Genomic DNA, 21,050 nt, shown 5'->3' with positions numbered 1-21,050 from the left:
TGGAGCAGAGCAGGATGAAGGACGTGTGGAGAGGCCTGAAGAACATCACAGGTCATGGACAGAGTGGAGCCAGAGTCACAGCAGGGGGTTGTTTTGCTAGGGAGCAGGCAGCAGGGACAGAGACAGAAAGAAACTGAACAGGTTGGTCAGGAAGGCTGGCTCTGTCCTGGGCCACTCGCTGGTCTCGATGGAGGAGGTGGGACAGAGGAGGACAATATCAGACTGTCCTCCAACATGGATAACACACTCCACCCACTGCACCTGACTGTGGAGGGGCTCAGCAGCTCCTTCAGCGGCAGGCTCCGGCAGCCTCACTGTAAGACGGAGCGCTACCAAAAGTCCTTCATCCCCACTGCTGTTCGGATATTTAACTCCTCATTTTAAATGTCCACTCACTTACCTACTTACCTCTGCTTATGGTTGTAAATTTCCAACCATGTACGTTTTTGGATATTGTGCATTCTTATCTTATTTTTATTCTTATCTCAACTTTATTACTTACTGTATATTAGAGTGTAATTTTTACCATATTGTATTTTATTTTATGCTTTTTTGACTCTTATCTTTACGTTTTATTTCTGCACCTCTTGTCACCTTAACTGAGCTGTTGTAAATGTGAGTTTGGCTGTAGATGTCTATTCTGTATTGTTGTTGAGTTTTTTTAGCCTGTTTGCTCCCTCCATGTCCCTCCATGACATGCAGCCCATAAAAACACTTGTACCACATATCTAACTGATTTTTAATCTCTTACAGTTCTGCTGCCACCAGCAAATGGGATGAGGCCAGGACGGAAACGAGGACTCCGTCATCCCCAAGTCTCTGACCACAACAGCCTTCGCTACCCTTGTCGAGGGTCTAAGGACAGAGGATGTTACCAACCCTCTGAATTCTGTGAGACAAACTGTGTTTTGTAAACTGTGGGCTATAATAAAATAATAAATAATATAATGAAATTTGATTGATTGATCCTGGACAGGTCACCATTTATAACAGAAACAAGAATCTGACATGATAATTGATCATTTGTTATATTGGGGGATCGTGGTGTGTTTGCTGATATCCAATAATGCACGCCAAGAGTTGTAGAAGACACATCCTACAATATGTGATGTCATTGTGTTGTTTTTCTGAGGTGATGATCTTACGTGCAAGTCATCGTAGCCATAGTTATGGATCACAGCTTTAATCTCGACCTGCTCGTTCCTGGCGACTGAATACGGCAGCTTCAGGTCCACAAAGAAATGCTTCCACGCCCTGACGTTGTATGGCTCAGCCACACAAAAACCTAAAGTCATGAGATCAGAGAGAGAGCCTTTGAATGTCAACTTTTTGAACTTGACATTTTAAACATTTCACCTAAAATGTTCCTTTAATTTAAAAACAATAGGTTCTCTTTTTCCTTTTTTTTCATTCATAAGACAACATCACGGAGAGCAGAGAAACTCAACAATTCACACAATGAGCAAACACTGTAGGTATCAGTGGAAGAAATCTCTGACAGAACCAGACTCCACTGGTAGGGGTGAAGGGGAAAATGGTGGACAGAGGAAAGGTGGGATAGGGAGTAGAGAAAGGACAAGAGGGAGATGAGGAAGAGATAGAAGGAGACCAGGAGCAGATACACAACAATTGTATCAAGTTTTACGTTTATACAGGACAGTTAGAGTCAGTGATGACATGTTTATAGAACATTTAATATAATGATCAGAGATGCTTCAGCTCTGTCTCTTCCACATACCTGTATGAGGTGATCCACTGATGGCCAGAACTCCCCAGTCTGTAATGCTGTCAGGTAAAGCATTGGCCACATTCATAGTTGCCAACCTGTGGATCCAATTTATGTCTGTGTTATCACTAGAATCCAAACAAAATCACCTGTACTTTTGTCTGTCTATTGAATGACAATGCACATGGTCTGTGTTTGGAAGCAACCACAATTGTGTTTATGTAAAAAGCACATGTGTTTGTTAATTGGGTTTCTTGTCTGTATTGAAAGCAAACATGGCCGTACAACATGTGGATAAACGTGTGCAATCTTGTATTACCAAGGCCTTATTCTATGGTAAGAAAAACACTCCTTTACTTAATTTTAAAATAAATGAATGAAATACTTAAACATTTTAAATGTTCATAAATATCCCCTAAATTCTACACACTGGACATTGGAGTCATTGATAAAAGCTGGAGTAGGCAACATATTGTATTGTTTATTTTGTCATGTAACATCATAACTGAATTAACATGTTATATATGAATAAAAGCTACACACCTTCCTATGAAACCTTTATTTTTAAAATAATCACAGGAAATGAAATATGTCAATGAGGTTTGTGATGCAAAGAGGAAGTATGTGTGCCCAAAGTCATACATGTATTTATTTATTTTAATTTACTTTCTCACATTTTGTGTTTATCATTTTTCATATTGTGAATAATATTTGTATTATTATGATTAGTATATTATCCCATATTATTATTATTGTTGTTGTTATTATTATTATTATTATCATTGTCATCATTATTATTAGTAGTAATAATAATAATAAACAACAACAAACATTAATAACAATAAAAATAATAACAATTATTATTATTATAATAATAATGATATTAACAACAACAATAATAATAATTTATTTTCCCTATTTTGTGTCATTCCATTGGTGGAGTGCTTGTCTTTTACATTGTACACACGCAACGATTCACTCTCACATTCACACTGACAGTCAATTTAGAATGTCCAGTTAACCTGTGCATGTTTTTGGACTGTAGGAGGAATCTGGAGAAAACCCACACACAGGAGAGAATATGCAAAATTCCACCACACCACAGTCCACCACTGCATACACGACTGCCTAAGTTCTTATTACCTCTCTGTTTTGACCTCAGATGTGGATGTTTTGTTTTGGATGGTTCCATACACAGCTCATATTTCTGTTTGTAATTTCTGCATTATGTTTAAAATGCAAATTTTGCATGCAAGGATGGGCTACATTTTTATTATCGTTCTTCTAAACCTCTGATTTGTGGCCCTTGACTTGTGGTCCTCTGAAAACAAATGTTGTCCACCCAAGTAACTGCTGACTCTTTCTTCTTTGTCTCTGGTATAACCACTCCTCTAGTCCACTCACCCGTCTTTCTCTGCCGTAGTGGGCAGGTTCACGTTCGTCCACAGCCATGACTCATAGAACCTTTTGCGCAGATACACCTCTGTTTCATCCATGTACTCCCACTCTTCCTCCTCCTCTTCCTCTTCCTCTTCCACTTCCATTGTTGCTTCTACTGCTGACATTGTGTTAACATTTAAGTCCAGCCTGCGCCCCTCTAGTGGAACATTTCCTGGAGGTGGTGGGGGTGGTGGAGGTCGTACAGGTCGTACAGCCATGGAATACATAATTCTATCTTCTATATAAATGTGAACACATTTATATATAATTAGTGATTGTTAAACATAAATGAAGAAACAGCATTGTGCATGCACCTGATCTCTTTGGCTCTAAGTTCACATAACATCTCTTCACTTAAATGCAACTCATAGTACTGAAATTTAACATGAATCAGTACACTGTAGTACTGACATAATTCACTTGATGCCATCAAAAGCACAGTTCGATTGGTCAGAGAGTGAATGTCACCACTGGAAGAGTCATGAGCGTGATGTCCGACACAAGAAACAAACAATGCAGAACTGTAGTTCTGTAGTTTAACTGTATCAGTTAAAAAGACGTTAAAATCCTGAAAACTTGCGTTAATCTCCAACATTTAGCAAGGACATTACTAAAATCTCATTATTTAACAGAAGTGCCTGGTGTATTTAGTGTCAGCACGGCCGAAAGCCAGCAATCGTAAGTCAAATCACAACCCGTTCAGACGTATTTTATTTGTCTAGTGACTGTCAGACGGAGTCAGTTCTCCACCTACTTCCAGTTGGTAAAAACAACACCACAAGAGGGAAATAATTGATTTAAAGGGAAAATCCCGTTCAAAGTATTTCCCAGAACAGAAAAATGTTTGTGGTAAAGCACTTACCAATGTGGTGCCTCCCATATGGCATGATTTCCATTGTGAGAAATGGAAACCTGTGCAAGGGTACACTGGTTGTGGGTGGGGTTGTGGTCGTAGGAGGGGGCGTGGTGGGAATTTCAGTGTTAAACTCCTGGTCCCTGTAAGTGGAGCAGCAGTAGCGGAAAGCACGGATGCACTCCCATCCCTCTGTGATGTAGAAAGAGCGTCGTGTACAGGAGTACGGCATGGGCACCTCCCTCAGGCCATCCTTACAACATCGATGCTGCAGTTTCTCCTTGTAGTGACTCTCTGGAAACAGGAAAGTGACATAAGTGCTATCAATGGTAGAAGTAGCAGCGTTTGTCACATATTCATCTGCTGTCAAACTGAAACGTTTTTAGTCGATGGCAAAAATAAATGAATTAGCTTCACTGATCCAATATTTTTGGAGGGCACTGTAAATGTCGTTAAACGCACATGCATGTAGCGGTTGTTATCGACTGGTATTGCTCACAAAGGCTAGCCTAGCGTCCATTTTTGACATTACTTCCAGCTCCGACTTCCAATGTAAATGGAATGCATCATGAGGTAGCATTTCTTGTGAATTGCAGAAAAGTTGTTCAGGGTGTCCAGGCTGCTGTTTAAATACCAACTAGTTTCTGACCAACATTTAAAACTCCCATAGAGTGGTCCTGTTGCACATTATATGTTAGTTATGAAGGTCTACTTACATATATTAACTTGTTTTTATGGTCAAAAACCCCCTAGTTGCTGTAAACGAGCCGATAGAAATCTGTCTTTTCTGACGCTGTGCTGAGCTGCAATATTTCAGACATAAATCTCACCCCCAGAAGAGAGTGTGTTGTGATTTGCCAATACCCCGAAGTGAAATAATTAGCACACCAGCTCTCAGAGGCGCAGCTCCCCCCTCTGGAACGGTGGATGCACTGCTACTCATTATCAAAACATTGTTTTAACAATGTTTAAAAATAGCTTCTTCACGACTCCCCGCCGCAGTCCCTTTTATGACTTTGACCCAGAGTCAGACCCAGAGTCAGAAGACACTGTCGCTCGTGAAACACCTCCACAACGGACGTTATTCTTCTTCTGCGGTTCAATGTACGCAACTGGATGTACCAGGACTAGTGCCCGGAGCAGGACCATCTGCTGCTCCGTAGAACTGGTGTTTGCTTAACCGGACCTGTTTTTTTCAGAGATCTCGCTGAGCCAGAGATTACAATAAAACACAGCGTTCTCAGCAGTGGGTGAACTGTTTGTTTCAAAATGTCAGGATTCGTAAACGAGGTATTGACACAGATACACACTAAAAAACAGCATTTATTGGAACTTCCGGTCTAGGTCCGCTTTAATAAAATCACTGTGCAACATAAAAATGGGTTGCTGGTGGGGATGAAGCCTCACAAAGAGCTTTAAACGTATAAACAAGATGTATTTTCATGAATTATTATTATTACGCTGGATCAGAATGGACTGTAGCGTAAAAAAGAAGAAAAGAGATGCAGGATCAACAAGATTTACATGACAAGCTCAGTTAACAAGTATAACAAAAATGTTTTACTGTTACAGACTCTGACGCTGATGTCCAGGCTGAGGAGCGGACAGGACACTCACCCAGCTGCGCTTTACGCTGCAACAGGTCAGCAGAGCGCTTCCTCCTGGCACTGTCTGGACACTGCAAGTCTAAGGAGAGGAGAGGGAAGGACCATCAGGCATATGCAGACATTATAATTATGATTGACAGCAATACGTAATCAATATAAAAATACTGGCATATGATAATCATCAGTGTGGTTGGGTCTAAAATGTCTTTCGCCTGCCTCTGATTGTATTTTGTATGCGTCCATATGTGTCCCACATATACGTTCAGTACTTTCCAACTGTTTTGAAAGGTCTTATAATTAACTGGAAGGTTACCATGTCTGGTTTGGGTTTTGAACCCAGCGCTGGAGGAAACAAGGAGTCCGGCATCTCTGAACACCCCTGTGGCGTCTCTGCCTCCCCCGTGGGTGCAGCCAATATCTCCACGCTCAACCACACTCCATATCTGGAACAGGTTTAATAAAAAAAATTGTTAAAGGTCATTCAAGTAATTATTAATGGCTTTATTTTATTATTGTTTACGATAAACATAAACATTGAAAAGCGAGTTTTATGCAAGCATGCACCTTGCTCTGTGTGATCCTGTCCTTGTTAAGCAGATAGACAGCATTGTCCACAGCCACCAGGCTGACGTTTGCCCCGGGGTCACCTCTGACCTGAAAACTGAAGCTCTTCCCAGGTGTGTAGTCTCGGCGTCTTCCGTCCACTGGCCCAACTGTCAGCTATCACACCGAAAAAATTAAAAAAACACATTGGCATACAAAATACGACTAAGAAATCACTGCAAATAAAGAAAATATAATTTACACAACATTCACAACAGATCTGTGGTCTAAAATAAAACTAGAAATGAACCAGTGCACAATATGACAGTGGCCATTTTTTATTTTAGGGAAGATTGCACAAAAAAGGTTATATTTTACTATATTTGATAAAAAAGTGTAGTCATAAGTTATCTATGATGTCATAAGGCTGGTCTTATATTATATTGAAATTGAATATAAGACCATTTTCACATCAAACAAAAAGGGGGAACAACACCAATTACATAGGGTTAGGAAAAACATTGCTCCAAATCCTATTAGCCCAGCAGTAGATATTTTAACTTTAAAAGTTAAAATATATTTTAACTTTAAAAGTTAAAATATCTATTGCTGCTGTCCCTGGTATCAGTTACACAGCTTTATGTTTTGCATAGTGCATGTGGGCATGTGGGAAACTTTTCTAACATAAAATAAACTGTGATTACAACATTAAGAGTTGTTTGGGATGTTTTAGGAGCATTTTTTAAACAGCAAAGAAAAAGATTGTTTATGGAAAGTCCAGTTTCTGTGTGGATAAGGCCTCAGTACAGCAGTGTTTTTTTTTCATATCTGTGGCTATGCTACACACAGTGACACGTTTTACATGACAACTGAGCAGAACAAGTGAAAGAAGCCCATCGGAAGAGAGACAGCAGCAGTGTCTCAACTGAGAGTCTACATCCTGCAACGTCAGCTTCCTCCAGATATTTCTTCAGCTGCAGCTGACCAGAAGTCATGGCATTGTTAAATGCCCTAGGATGTGTAAGAATACCAGCTGGTGTCCACCTTCAACTTGTTCACCAAGTCTCTCTCCTTTATCAACAGCAGTATGACGCACAAGTTATTGCTAGAGATGCAGAGACTTATACAGCCACTGAACAACTTTTACAAACTCACCCCTCCAACACAGGAGTCTGCCACATCCACCCAGATAGAGTCTGTCACCACCTCTTCATGTCTCACCCAGGGGATGGTGTAGAAAGCCACAAAACGGAAAGATGGCATCATCTCCGGAGAGATTGTCAGTCCAATGCTGGTTACCAAATGACCAGTCACATCAACACGCTCAGCAATTATGATTTTACCTTTGTTCAGCACCTGCGAAAAAAAATTTTTGGAAGTAATTATTGATTTAATGTATAGTTCACATTGTTTAAAGTGTGTTTGTATGAGGTAGGCACATGTTGGAAGCAGCTTCAGACACAGACACTCTTTCTGAAAACATGGCTGGCAGCAAAGACACAAGAAAAACAGACTAGCAATTCAACAAAAAAGTTTTTAAAAAAATCTTGAAACCAATGTACCCTGAGAGGTATAACATATCAGTATGGGGATTGCATCATCACGAGACCAACCTGAAGAAACTTTTTCAACACACCTGTCAAGGCCAAAGAGACTGCTGGAAGGACTTCCCCCCCTTGATAACGATGGATGCAACTTAACTGAACAGGAACAATCAATCAGAGTAGGCTATTCAATACTGACAGAAAGCGCATATGTTTGTACGAGTGGTAGTCCTGGTGCCAGCTCAGTACAGAAGGTGGCGGCTGAAAACCGAGGGGGTGGGGGGCGATGACCTGAGGCATAGTGTGCTGCACTTGCCGTGCTTCTCTGGTTCTCCTAAGAAATAAGATTCCTACAATATGGAAGTCTGCTTATGTTCTTCCCTTACTGAAAGGTGGTGATCCCTCCACAGTTAACAACTATAACCCGATCTCTAAATTGTGTGTTCTCTCCAAAGTTTTAGCAAAATTGGTCAGTGACCAACTTAAATGCTTTTTAGATGCTCATGGCCTCCTTCTCAGGTTCTCCTGTTGCTGCCAGGCTCTATGGGACGGTAAAGTTAAATTTGTTAAATTCAAGGAAGGAGATTACACGTTACAAAAAGACAATGGGTTTTGTCATAGCACGTGAAAAAAAAGAGGGATCGCTTTGTGGAGGGCAAAAGACGAGCCCATGGAAAGAGTGGTGACCGAGGGGGAAAAGCCCTCCTGGTGGAGCTGGGATATTTGTCCCAATACGTGAAACACTGAGAGATGGACAGTCATTTTGGGATCAATGTAAGCGTTATGCGGAAAGTTGTTGTTTACTACTGTTGCTAGGCAGCGGACATTTATTTGGCAGCTCAAGTTGAATATTTTGGTTATACTGCAACGAACAATTCGCTGAGTACAAACAAGGCTTTACAGGCGTAAGCACGGTATAACGTCCACAACCCAACGAGAGAAGCGCCATTTAGATTCCTTCAACTGGGTAAGTGAAACAAATGAAGAGCTGGGGCCCGTTTTCACAAAAGTAGGATTCAGATATCCAGGATGATTGACTGAGCCTGGTTCAATGAATCCAAAACAAGGGTGTCCAGGCTCAGTTGGTTCCAAGCCAGACCAAGCCAGGATGATTGGACACGGATTAATCATGCCAAGTGAAACCAATCCTGGATAAGTGTACACAGCTTCCTCAAATAGACCTCGCTGTCGATCGCAGATTCTCAGATTCACCATGACAACTGCGGCGTTCTTTTCGTCCTCGGAGGCTGAAATCCTCATGGAGGCGTACGAGAAAGTGAAAGACCAAATCAATAAGAAATGAAACACAGCCGCGATAATAAACCAACGAGAAAAAGCAATTGCCTGAATGAGTAAGTAGTGCAGAAATGCACATTAATTCCTCCACCGAAACCATCACATTTACGATCCAAAAAGTTATTTAACATCTCCAAAAACGTAGTTGTAGCTCTGATAATGAGTTGAAATTGTGAGTGAAAATGTGTAAATGTCACTTCCTTTACATTGTAAAATACACTTTGTGTGTGTGCGCCACGTGCGTGTGTGTGAGAGCGTGCAGATGCATTTGAGTGTTGTAGCACATAGCACAAGTGCCCTGACTAATACTTAACAATGCACAAGCATACATTATTTTACCTACAGTATGCCTACAAACACATTATCTGTGCTGTCCTTCACAATGTGTCCTGCCTGAGGAAGCAGAGGGCTTCCAGAGTGCCATCACACATGGACTGGGACAATCCTGCCATCTATTTCAGTTAATATACATTCATATTCAGCCTCTTATGATGTTTGTGTTGTATACTGTATGCATACAAGCTTCTGGGAGGCATCCATTCATTTGTCTTTTCATTTGTGTATGGATTTGTCCTGCATTCGTTTCAATGTGCATTCATTCTTATGTTCTATAATATGCTTTGAATTGGTGCTTTCTTCAGTTTAGATATAGGAGCTGATTTACTTGCTTTGATTTATCTTTTTTCAATAAAGCAACATTGTGTTACTCTTTGATGTGTTTTTATATTTCTATTGTGTGTATAAATATACAATTATTATTAATTGTTTTCAATAAATAAATAAATAAATTATTGTAATCAATTATTACAAATGTTTAGATAATGACCGTGGGTTAAGTTGAATGAAAACACTAAGTTACATAGGATTAGGAAAAACATTACATTAAGTGAAAACATAGTGTAGTGGACAGTGGAATAACTATTAGTTTCCATTTGTGGTGACTGCTGGCTGAGATGAGGGATGAGATTTAATAAATCCTGGAACTTAGCCTGCTCCAGACCAGGCAAACTCAACTCTGGCACAGATATAACTGTCTGAGTACTCCAATTGATTTTAAATCCAGATCAGGGTTTGGTGTTGTGCACCTTTACATGAGAAGTCTATTGCCAAAACTTGATTTCATTAAAATCTGGACTAAATTGACTGGTACTGACATTATTGTCCTATCTGAAACCTGGCTAAAGAAATCCATCACAGACAAAGACATTGCTATTAAAGGTTACAATGTTTATCGTTGTGACCGTCCCAAAAAAGGTGGTGGCATAGCAATATATTATATTGCTATGCCACCACCTTTTTTTGGGTCAAGCAGAGATTTCATGTTACTGTTCAATCATCTCTTTCCCTCAGCAGTCAATTTGAATTTCTTGCTTTGAAGTTGGAGCTTCTAAATGGCCACGTTCTTAACATTGTAGGCTGCTATCCACCTTCTGTTAGTAGTGAGACTTTATTCTCATTGAATAAACAGCTTTTGACTTTAGACTTCAATAAGATTCTTCTCACAGGAGATCTGCATTGGAAATGGTTATCTTCTGTTTCTGACAGTTTTAAATCTATGTGTGATTATTTTAACCTAACACAATTAGTTAAAGGGTCAACACGTCCAAACCTTAAATGGAAATCCTCTCTACTTGATTTGTTTTTAACTAATTCTCCTCATATACGTATATTCAGATATGAGTATCCATGAGCAATCATTGTGTTTTAGATACTATCAGGCAAGCTAAAAGCAAAAGCAAAAGCAAGGCCAAGTATTATTTTTAAATGTGATTATAAACATTTCTGTGAGGAGGGTTTTCATCATGATCTATGGCACTTTGATTGGTCCAGAATCTCACTTTTTAATGACGTAGAGCTGGCCTGACCTGCCAAGCGGGTGTGGGCATCCTCATTGCTGAGGGGGTTGAGAATCAGCAACTCCAAATCTGAGACCATGGTCCTCAACCGGAAAAGGGTGGAGTGCTCTCTTCGGGCCGGGGATGAGAGCCTGCCCCAAGGGAGGAGGAGTTTAAGTATCTCGGGGTCTTGTTCACGAGTGACGGAAAATGGAGCGAGAGATCGACAGACAGATTGGTGCGGCGTCTGCAGTAATGCAGACTCTGCGCCGGTCTGTCTTGGTGAAGGAGGAGCTGAGCCAAAAGGCGAAGCTCTCAATTTACCGGTCGATCTACGCTCCTGTCCTCACCTATGGTCACGCGCTGTGGGTAGTGACCGAAAGAACGAGATCGCGAGATAGGGTGAGAAGCTTGGTCATCCCCAACAGAAGTGGTTAAGACCGCCCTATTTAAATGAGGAATATTGCGCTAGTCAAGGGTTGTCAACATGGAGAAAGAGAAAGCACAGACTCAACGGACACGCAGAATGAAATTTGAAGCCACTGAACAGAAAGTACAGCTGACGTTCTGCGATGAGCAGGTAACTGGGATCGAGGGACATGTCATCCTTGTTTCCCAGGTCGGTATTTTGGACAGCTCCATCATTACCTGACCTGACGTATGAAACAAAGTAACAAACTATGGACTATGGATGTTGCGGTAAAAAAAAGAAAAGGTGCTGCACTCTCCTCCTGACTCACCTGCAGCTCACTGACAGCTGCCAGGGGGCGCTCTGCTGTTTCTCTGAAGATCACACATAGGTCTACTTTCAATGGATGAGTGACTTTTTTGTCAATAAGTAAATAAATAAATAAAGCAGATCATCACAACGGCATTTTAGTCCCAGTCCGTCCCTGGTTTCATCTGTGTTAATTAAAGGCCTTCTATTATTATTATTTATTTTTTATTATCATTATTATTATCATCTCCCTTTTTGAATGATGCTAATAATACATTATTGTGTGATTTTATAATGTCCTAAATGTGTTTTATACTATGTATTTTATGTTATACAATGTATCTTTGTTTTACATTTTTGAAGCACATTGAGTTTACGCTTGCTGTATGAAATGTGCTATATAAAAAAAAATCTGACTTGACTTGACTCTGATCAGTATGAAGCTGCTGTGTTTTTATGGAGAATGCTGGATGACTTGTAGGCAGAGACATCTGTCTATACATGCTTTTGCTTATTTATTGGGTTTTTATGATTCTCTTTGGTTTAATATGTATGGCTGCTGATTGTTTGTCTGTAACATTGTTGTACTTTGTTTGTTTGTAACTGTGCTGCTGCCTGTCTTGGCCAGGACACACTTGAAAAAGAGATTTTTTAAATCTCAATGTGGTTTCTATTGGTTAAATAAAATAATAAAAATAAAGAGCAAATAAACAGCATAAAGTTATGTTATTTAATGTATCCTTATTGTAACGTTTCACCTGCAGTTTTCAAAGCAAAACAAACCTCAATTTTCAGTGAGAAGATTCTAACGGCATCATAAAGCACCAACTATGCATAGACTTTAGCTCGTATAGATTTTATTCATTAAGTTTTTCCTTGTGTCCCTGCTGGCAGCCATGTGTTTACTGAGAGTGGGCATCCATGTGTAAAGGTTCTTGACACAGGGGACACAGTTACAGCGCTAATTATGTGGTAGAGACCTTGTAAAAAAAAGACAGTAAAAACTGAATTATGCCTTGAATAGTCCTTTTCTTCTTTAAACATACTACTTGACATTGCCTCTGCATATTGTAAATAAAAGCCATTGTCTCACCAGGTAGGTGATGTGTTGTGTGGTGAAGTGTTTGCCTGTCTGCTCAGCAATGACCACGGTCAGCTTCAATGACAGTGTGTCTCCTACAGACACTGTGTCAGTTCCTTTGGAGATATACAGGTAATTTTGCTGCCGCCGGTTAAAGGCCAGGTATGGATGAATAGTGATCTGGGTTTTGGCTTGTTGATCTGGTCTCAGACCAGCCTGTGTAGTCTCAGCCTGAGAAACAGAAAAAAAAAACAAAAAAAACAATTAATAGCACTTTTACCATCTTGTCAACCACTTCATACATATTCATATAGTGCATCTAATGTCCCTCCCGAGTCACTTTATGTCAATGCAAATGGAACTGAATTTCAATCATTTATTTAATGTCTAACACTTTATTCTTCACATAAGGGGCGTTGGGGGGGAAATCCCAGCTGGCACAGGACACAAGATAGGGGTACACCTTAGACAGGTCACCAGTCCATCACGGGGCCAACACACAGAGACAAACAAACATTCACTCTCACATTCACACCAACGGTCAATTTAGAGTGTCCATTTAACCTCTGCATGTGTTTGGACCGTGGGAGGAAACTGGAGAACCTGGAGAAAATACACAACCACACAGAGCCTTGTTCCAATGAGGTCACAAACCCATGGAACATGGTTGGATCAGTACAGAACTGACTAATTGTATACATGGATGGTTAACTGACTATTTGTATACAAGAATCGATGGATAGATGGATGGATGAATGGTTGACTGAATAATTGTATACACAAATGGATGGCTGGATGGATGGCACTCTCATACTAACAATGATGGTTTGAGGGCGTTGATCGTGGGGCATGTTGACGGTGGCTCTGGTGGTGCCGGATGAGACGATCAGCGGCGTGTCCAGTAAATTCAGCTTGACCGGCACATTACGGGACGGGGTCCCATCATGCTGGCTCACCTGGATCTGGATAGTTTGAGGGGTACATTTTTCTGTGTGATTTGTTTTTATTCACTCTCAGCAAGTGATTTGAAATGGTGATCTCAGAAGTATATTCTTACTGTGAGGTCAAAGGGCAAGCCTGGCTGAAAGTACTTTGTTGTTCCTTTGAAGGAGATGACATACGGAGACTCCACAATTTTAATTCCCATCTTTTCAGCTTCAACTAGGTCACTGCCTACACAAGAGAAATACCAAAGTACAATTTCAATAATCAGTAATCGACCGTCACTCAGAGGTTTCCTCTAATATTTTTATGTTGATTTAGATTTTTTTGGACATACTTTTTCATGGTTCTAGACAACACTTTACTTCTTCAGAGTGTATTTCAGAACAGTTCTTGCTAATAGAGTAAAACATGTTTGAAGTTTTAAGGCATAACAGCTTCATTAGATTAAATGTGACCATTTAACACTTGACTCAGAGAAAACATTTTTTTTTAAAACAAGACAAAAAAGAGGGCAAAGGAAGAAGACTGTGCACAAAGTATAGGAGATACACATAGCGTAACCCTCTTCTGTAACCCTTTCTTTTATAGTCCCCTAATTACTACGTATTTACCTGCTAAATTCATGAGTAACAAAATAGTGTTACTAGGTAATTAGGTTGTTACCAATGGTAGTAAGAAAGTATATACAACTAGCATCGCAAGCGGTATCAACGGGTTTGAGCTTGAAATGTGCAAGTTGTTGTGCCCCCACCTCAACACCCGCGTCATGACTTCGTCTCATGTTCATTAACTGTCCGCAATACTCTATATTATCAGCGCCGTCCCTGCGCATGTCGGGCTGTGGAGGCAGAGCAATGTTTTACTTCCTGTTTATTGCGTTGCACTTTCTGTTGGGAGGTCATCTTTTGCATGTTCAGGATAGGTCCCTGGTCTCACATATCAAGTACCGTGCAGATCAGTCAATGTACAGTAAAGTTAGAGGGCACTTCCTGTTTAAAATGGCTGACTTCCTGTTGGGTCAAAGGCGTGTCCATTAACATGTTCAGGGAAGTTCCCTTGACTCACATATCATGTTGCGTGGAGATCGAGCAATGTACGGCAAAGTAACATTCCACTTCCTGTTTTGGGTGGTTCCACTTTTTTGCTGACATGTTCAGGGCAGGTCTGTGGTCTCACATATCATGTATTAGGTGGATACAACAATCCTTGTTATATCAGCATAAAGAAGTGTGAAAAAAGTGTGTGCTTATCTCCAGCAACCAGGGGATGCTGTTTTTTTAATTTAATATTTTACTTTAGACTTCTTCAGGGTCGGACTGTCATCAATCCAAGGAAGTTTGGTTCAGATTGGAACAGGATTTGCAACGTTATAACAGTTTGTCTTTTCTTGCACAGTAAATAGCATAGTCTGCCACCACCAGGGGGAGCTGTTTTAGAAATTGAATATTGTCATATAAACCTCTCCAGGGTATCAATCCAGGGAAGGACATTGGACCCTGAATCGCGAAGTTATAAGTGTTTGTTTAAGCGTTTTTACAAATCAGAATGCTTGGCAACTTTGGTGCCCCCTATCTTGTACGCCATGCAACATATTGAAAAACCTTCAATAACTTTTGATCCTCAACTGCTCCACAAAGTTTGAAGGGGATAGCACAAATGCTCTACGACAAGTTCGTTGGAATACAAAATGTTGTTCTGTCTGCTGTCACCAGGGGGCGCTATTTTCAAAATTGAATATTTTCATATAAACGTCTTCAGTGAAGGACTATCATCAATCCAAGGAAGTTTGGTTCAAATCGGAAAAGGATTCTCAAAATAAATATACTTTGTTTTTGTTTATAATTCTGTCACCCCCAGGAGGCACTGTTTTCAAACGTAATTGTTTTTTCATAGTTGTCTTTAGCAACTATCGATCATGAACCACAGCAAGTTTGGTTCGGATCGGACCTTCCATTGCAAAGTTATAAGCGTTTCCTTCATAATCAGAATGTTTGTCAACTTTGGTGCCCCCTATCTCGTACGCCATGCGACATTTTAAAAAACCTTTGATAACTTTCGATCCTCACCTGGTCCACAGTGACCTCACCAAGTTTGAAGGTGATAGCACAAAAGCTCTACGACAAGTTTGTTGAAATATCAAATGTAATTATGTATGCTGTCACCAGGGGGCGCTGTTTTCTAAATTGAATATATTCATATAGACATCTCCAGAGCTGGGGTATTATCAATCCAAGGAAGTTTAGTTCAGATCGGAACAGGATTCGCGAAGTTATAACAGTTTGTTTTTTTGTCGCAAAAATCCAACTTTGCACCCTGGCCATTAGAGCACCGTTGAACAATGCATTATCATATTCAGCATGTTTCATCAACCATGTTTTTTGAGTGTTTTCACCAATTTTGAGTTGGGTACGATAATCTCTGTAAAAGTTACTCCAGAAATCGTAAACTGTTTTTGGTATATTTTCTGTCACCACCAGGAGGCGATGTTTTCAAACTTGACTATTTTGGCATAGGCGTCTTTAGCAATGGCCCATCATCAATCATTGCAAGTTTGGTTCAGATCGGACCCTTCATTGTTGTGTGTTGCAAAAAATCGGAATTTTCACCAACTTTGGTGCCCCCATCTCGTACACCATGTGACATTTTAATAAACTTTCGATAACTTTCGATCCTCAACTGCTCCACAGTGACCTCACCAAGTTTGAAGGTGATCACACGAAAGCTCTAGGACAAGTTCGTTCAAATACCATTGGTGCGAAATCGCCAAAAATAGCTGTTCAGCCCAAGATGGTGGCCTTCCTGTATGAGATACAGCAACGCTACATCTGACTTTTTGGACCGCCCTGACATGATAAACATGTGTACCAAGTTTTGTTCATGTATGTGAAACATGACAAAAAGTCACCTGATGAAAGCTGTTTTTGCAATTTCGTAAGCGTAATTTTTTACGCACTTTCCTCAATCTACTTTCAGACGTACATTTACACCAGGTCTGAGTTTTCGGTGTTCAGGCCTTCAAATAAGCGATTTACTATTGCTAAACATAAGAATAAGAATGAGCTGGGATGACAGTCCCAATACATGAAACACAGAGAGACGGACAGTCATTTTAAGCTATATCCTAAAATTCAATGGTGGAAAGTTTTTTTTCATGAATGAAAGAATTGTCCAGATTCTGGAGAACAATGTCCAGAAATCAGTGACAAAGTTGAAGTTGTGCCGGGGCAAACCATCAAACCTGACTGAACTGGGGATGTTTTGTAAAGAAGAATGGTCCAAAATACCTTCCTCCAGAATCCAGACTCTAATTAGAAGCTATAGGAAGTGTTTAGAGGCTGTTATTTCTGCAAAAGGAGGATGCACAAATGTTTTCTTTTGTGGTGCCTAAACTTATGCACATGCCTAATTTTGTTGGAATAATTCTTGCACACTTTTTGTAAATCATATAAACTTTATTTCATGTCTCAATTATCACTGTGTTTGTCTCCTATATGATATATTTAACTGAAATGACTTTTTCAAACAGCCAATGATTTATAAAGGAAAATCCTGAAGATTTACAGGGGTGCCCAAACTTTTGCATACCACTGTATGACTACACAAATGATAACAGAATAAGCCATAATAACTCGGATTGACAACAAGCCGAAGGGCCTGGTTTGCAAAACTGGTGAGCCGGAGAACTCTTTTGTACTCCTTGGATGTACTAAGTAACTTTCTGCAGCAATTAGTCTTGGGTTTCTTCCACCCTCTGGCTCATGGGGAGTCAGTAAACGGCGTGGATGTGGGAATCTTGTGATGATTATATCGGTCACTGTCGAACCCCCCTCCCCTTTTTCCCCAAATAATTTAGCCCTATAAAAAGTAGAGTAGTACCTTCTCTTGACATGGCAAATAAAACGTGGCCTTGTGGCGTCATCTGGAGCAAATGGTAATTCTAATCTTGTAGCTTGTGGTGAGCCAACATTGTGATAGATTGTGATTATGACTGACAAAGTCCATATTTTGATAATGAATAGGATTTGTACTTTCAAAACCACAGTGATAACTAAATAAATAATCAACTAATTTGATAATCGATTAATTGGTTTGAGTGTTTTATATAATAAAACTAGCTCTCGGATTTTTCAGCTTTTTTTCTGGTGTATTTGCTCCATATTAGTAAAATATCATTACAATTGAATATTTTTGTTTGGTGGACATAACAAGACATTTGAGAACATCATCATTTTGAGGTTTGGGAAACACTGATCAACATTTTTTTTTTAAAGTTTTCTCCCATTTTATGGACCAAACAACTAATCTATTAATCGAGAAAATAATCAATACATTACTGGAGAGAGCTTCAAGTCCATCCAAGATGAGGAACTTCCTGAGTGGTTGGTTATTAAATGCTAAAAAAGTTCAGGACTTATGAACACATCAACAAATTCAACTCCTGGTCACTTTGGTGTTTTCTGCCCTGAACAGTAGCTCCATGCTCTACTTTTCTTTTACATGACGTCAGTTTGTAAAGGGTTAAAGGTCACGTTGAGACACATGCTGACCTGTGGTCAGCGTACATGTGCACATTTCATAAACCTAGAACTGCACAGAGAGTATCATCGATCTACAGCCTGATTACGACACTGTGGAGAGTTTGCTTTTGCTGGACCGAGGAAGCAAAGCAAACTAAACAATAGAACACAGTGAAACAGTGACCAACAGCATCCTGTAAACACTAGAAAGATAATATATAGTCAAAAAAAGGAATGGATGGATGATAAAAGGGTGATAGTTTCTGGTTTGTGTACCTGACTTGGTGAGCACAGAGGCTTTGACATACACAGAGCTGCCAACCAAAGACCTCAAGTCAGGGTAAACTGCTTTAATCTCATTCATGCTGAGTGTGACGACTCCTCCATCCAGCTAAAGGGAAATAAGACAAGGGGGTTAAACAAAAAACACTCTTCTCCCGTTGTGGTGAATCTCTTTCTTTTTCCAAGAAGATCAAAGCAGCAGCTCTTATTTTTATATATATATATATATATATATATATATATATATATATATATATATATATATATATATATATTCCAGGAAATAGACAATTATAGACAGGGAATCGCTGTATGTGGAGGGCAGTATCGGTGAGGGACAGCTGTTTTAATAAACGTTTCTAGATAGTCCTGTATGTCCTCTCCCATGGATCCCTCAGTAATTCCATGGATGCGTATGTTATTCCTGTGAGGTGAGACTGTGCCTCCATGTGCATTAGCTGGGCTAGGATGCTCTCTCTCTCTCCCTCTCTCTCTGTATATATAATATACACATATAGAGAGAGAGAAGAAGAAAGAATACCTCTTTGTCGACGTTCCACTCCTTACGCTCATTTTTCCCTCCCATTTCTTGTTCCATAAGCATCTTTTCAGTCTGTATACTCAGTACTTTTATAGGGGGAATGTGACCACCCAGGAGCTCTTGATTAATGCGGCTGCTTGCTTTAGCGCCATACTGGAAGTCCTCAAGGTCTCTGTAGTTTCATGTAGTCGGCCTAAGATGACTCCGCCCACTTTGAGGAGGTACTATATTAATGGAAACCCATACGGGTCGATTGTGAATTTATTTGCTTTGTTCATAATAGGGCCGCTACTGTATAGGCCTTTTTTGGCATAGGCATTTATATTATTGACTTTAGGTTCCTCATGTGTGGATGTAATCAGTGAGAACAGCTGGTGAACTGTGAAATGAAACAGCGACTTACATCTGGCACCTGTTTCACAGAAGGTAACCGTATCATCTGTCTGTTGATCTTCACTCCAAACACCACAAAAGCCTTTCCCTGGACCGGCTCACCATACAGGTATCTGAAACACGGTTAAATTGAAAAGCTTTAGAGGCACAATACATACTGTACCCTATACATGCTGTATACTCCGACCAGGCAAAGTCAACAAAAAAAAAACCTAGATGTCTTCTAGTAATGTCATTCCAATATACCCTCTGATAACAGACTGGTTCTAAGATGTAAATTGTGTGTAGAAATCTCTTTATTAATGAAGCATAGGTTCCGCATGAGATGCATACACTGAATTAAACAGAAGGCTGAAATGAGAATAGACTGAATGAGTTCACTGAGAGATCTCTGATGTCTCTGCCTGGGACTCAAAACTTTATTAAATTTCTTTTGAAACTTCAAAGGCAATTATCTTCAGGGGCTTGGTGGTTAAGCTATAGTAGTTATTATATATAACTAATATGTAAATCTAATAAAGAACAAATTCCTCTAAACAAAATAAATTGTTTGCCTTTCACATAAAAGTGGAAACCTAAATACACTGGTTTTGAAACAGTTGAGTTGTGCCTCCAATCGGAGCTGATACACATCCATTCTAGTCACTGTATCAAAGTTCACAAGTGTCAAAGGCTCCAGTTTACTTTTCAGAATAAAAGATCCCATGTTGACACCACAGCAGATTTCACTTAATTACATCACAGAAAGAATCCTTGCAAGCTCAGCATGTTCCAGTTTATTTGGTCGTTAGAAATACTGCTCCATTTGTTGTGTTTAGACAGCCCGAGCCCATGTAATATGATAGAAATTAAGCTCGTTGGGTCCCATCAGATTCGGGCAAAGATCTGCAGTTCTAGTCCACATGACCTTTTTTTTCTGAACACAATTGACCATAATGTAAACATGTGGGACCAACCTGGCTGAGATCTCAACCACCAGCTCACTGTCGGAGAGGTCAAGGTAGGACTTCCTGGGAGTCAAGGTGACATTGAAAGCAGGAAGCACTGAAACACAACAGGCCGTAAAAATAAAGCAAGAGTTCGAGAGCCATCGAAATGGTAGTAACAGATGTAAAAGGCAACTTACCATATTTCTTCACCTCAAACTGGGAGGTGAATGTGTTCTGCTGCCAGTGGTCGAACTTTGCGATCACTGTCCATGTTCCTTCACTGTAACACAAGTCATATAAGAGGAAACATTTGTAAAACAAAGAAAACAGAGAATTTTATGTTTTAAAAGTGTAATATATCATTGCTACAGTAAACACACTTTTCCTGATTTTACAAAGTTTGGAAATTAGTAGCTAAAATTGCTCAAGCAGAAAAGTTACATATACCAAATCATTTAAATGTCTGAACTAAACTAAACACAGGAGCCAATGGGAGCATTGTCACCAGCGAGTCTCATTTCAGCTGCTTTTCAGAATTTCAAGAAACATCAAAATAAAACCTTCCTCCACGTTTTGCTTAAATCATTGTGGTTTTACTTTAAAGGTACATTTTGTAGTATCTCTGGGGCTATGTTATCAAAAATGGAATTTAGTATTCATATTAAGGCCACCTGCTTTGTATAATCGCTGTATAGTAAGTATTGTATCATTTTCGTATCGTTAGAATAAGCCATTTATAATAACATGGTCACGGGCCGCTACCAAAGGAGCCTCACATGGACAAGCCCTACAATATAAAA

General features: G+C 39.8%; 1 protein-coding gene across 1 annotated transcript in view; it reads right to left on the bottom strand.

Moving 5' to 3' along the window:
- LOC310940986 (venom factor-like) overlaps positions 1 to 21,050 on the bottom strand; it is a gene marked incomplete at both ends in the record, with an annotated part of 81,945 nt that overhangs the window by 45,847 nt on the left and 15,048 nt on the right. The window contains 15 exons of the mRNA XM_083906057.1: positions 1,146 to 1,285; positions 1,739 to 1,824; positions 3,131 to 3,338; positions 4,029 to 4,313; positions 5,637 to 5,705; positions 5,940 to 6,069; positions 6,191 to 6,346; positions 7,325 to 7,525; positions 12,656 to 12,874; positions 13,462 to 13,605; positions 13,701 to 13,816; positions 18,382 to 18,496; positions 19,332 to 19,434; positions 20,278 to 20,365; positions 20,448 to 20,530. Of these exons, the coding sequence (XP_083762183.1) occupies positions 1,146 to 1,285; positions 1,739 to 1,824; positions 3,131 to 3,338; positions 4,029 to 4,313; positions 5,637 to 5,705; positions 5,940 to 6,069; positions 6,191 to 6,346; positions 7,325 to 7,525; positions 12,656 to 12,874; positions 13,462 to 13,605; positions 13,701 to 13,816; positions 18,382 to 18,496; positions 19,332 to 19,434; positions 20,278 to 20,365; positions 20,448 to 20,530 (2,143 nt within the window). The remainder of the gene's footprint in view (positions 1 to 1,145; positions 1,286 to 1,738; positions 1,825 to 3,130; positions 3,339 to 4,028; positions 4,314 to 5,636; positions 5,706 to 5,939; positions 6,070 to 6,190; positions 6,347 to 7,324; positions 7,526 to 12,655; positions 12,875 to 13,461; positions 13,606 to 13,700; positions 13,817 to 18,381; positions 18,497 to 19,331; positions 19,435 to 20,277; positions 20,366 to 20,447; positions 20,531 to 21,050) is intronic.

Source organism: Microchirus variegatus (assembly GCF_963457635.1).
Source record: "Microchirus variegatus genome assembly, chromosome: 19".
NCBI classification, from domain to species: domain Eukaryota; kingdom Metazoa; phylum Chordata; class Actinopteri; order Pleuronectiformes; family Soleidae; genus Microchirus; species Microchirus variegatus.
This window is presented reverse-complemented; position numbering and strand designations above follow the sequence as displayed.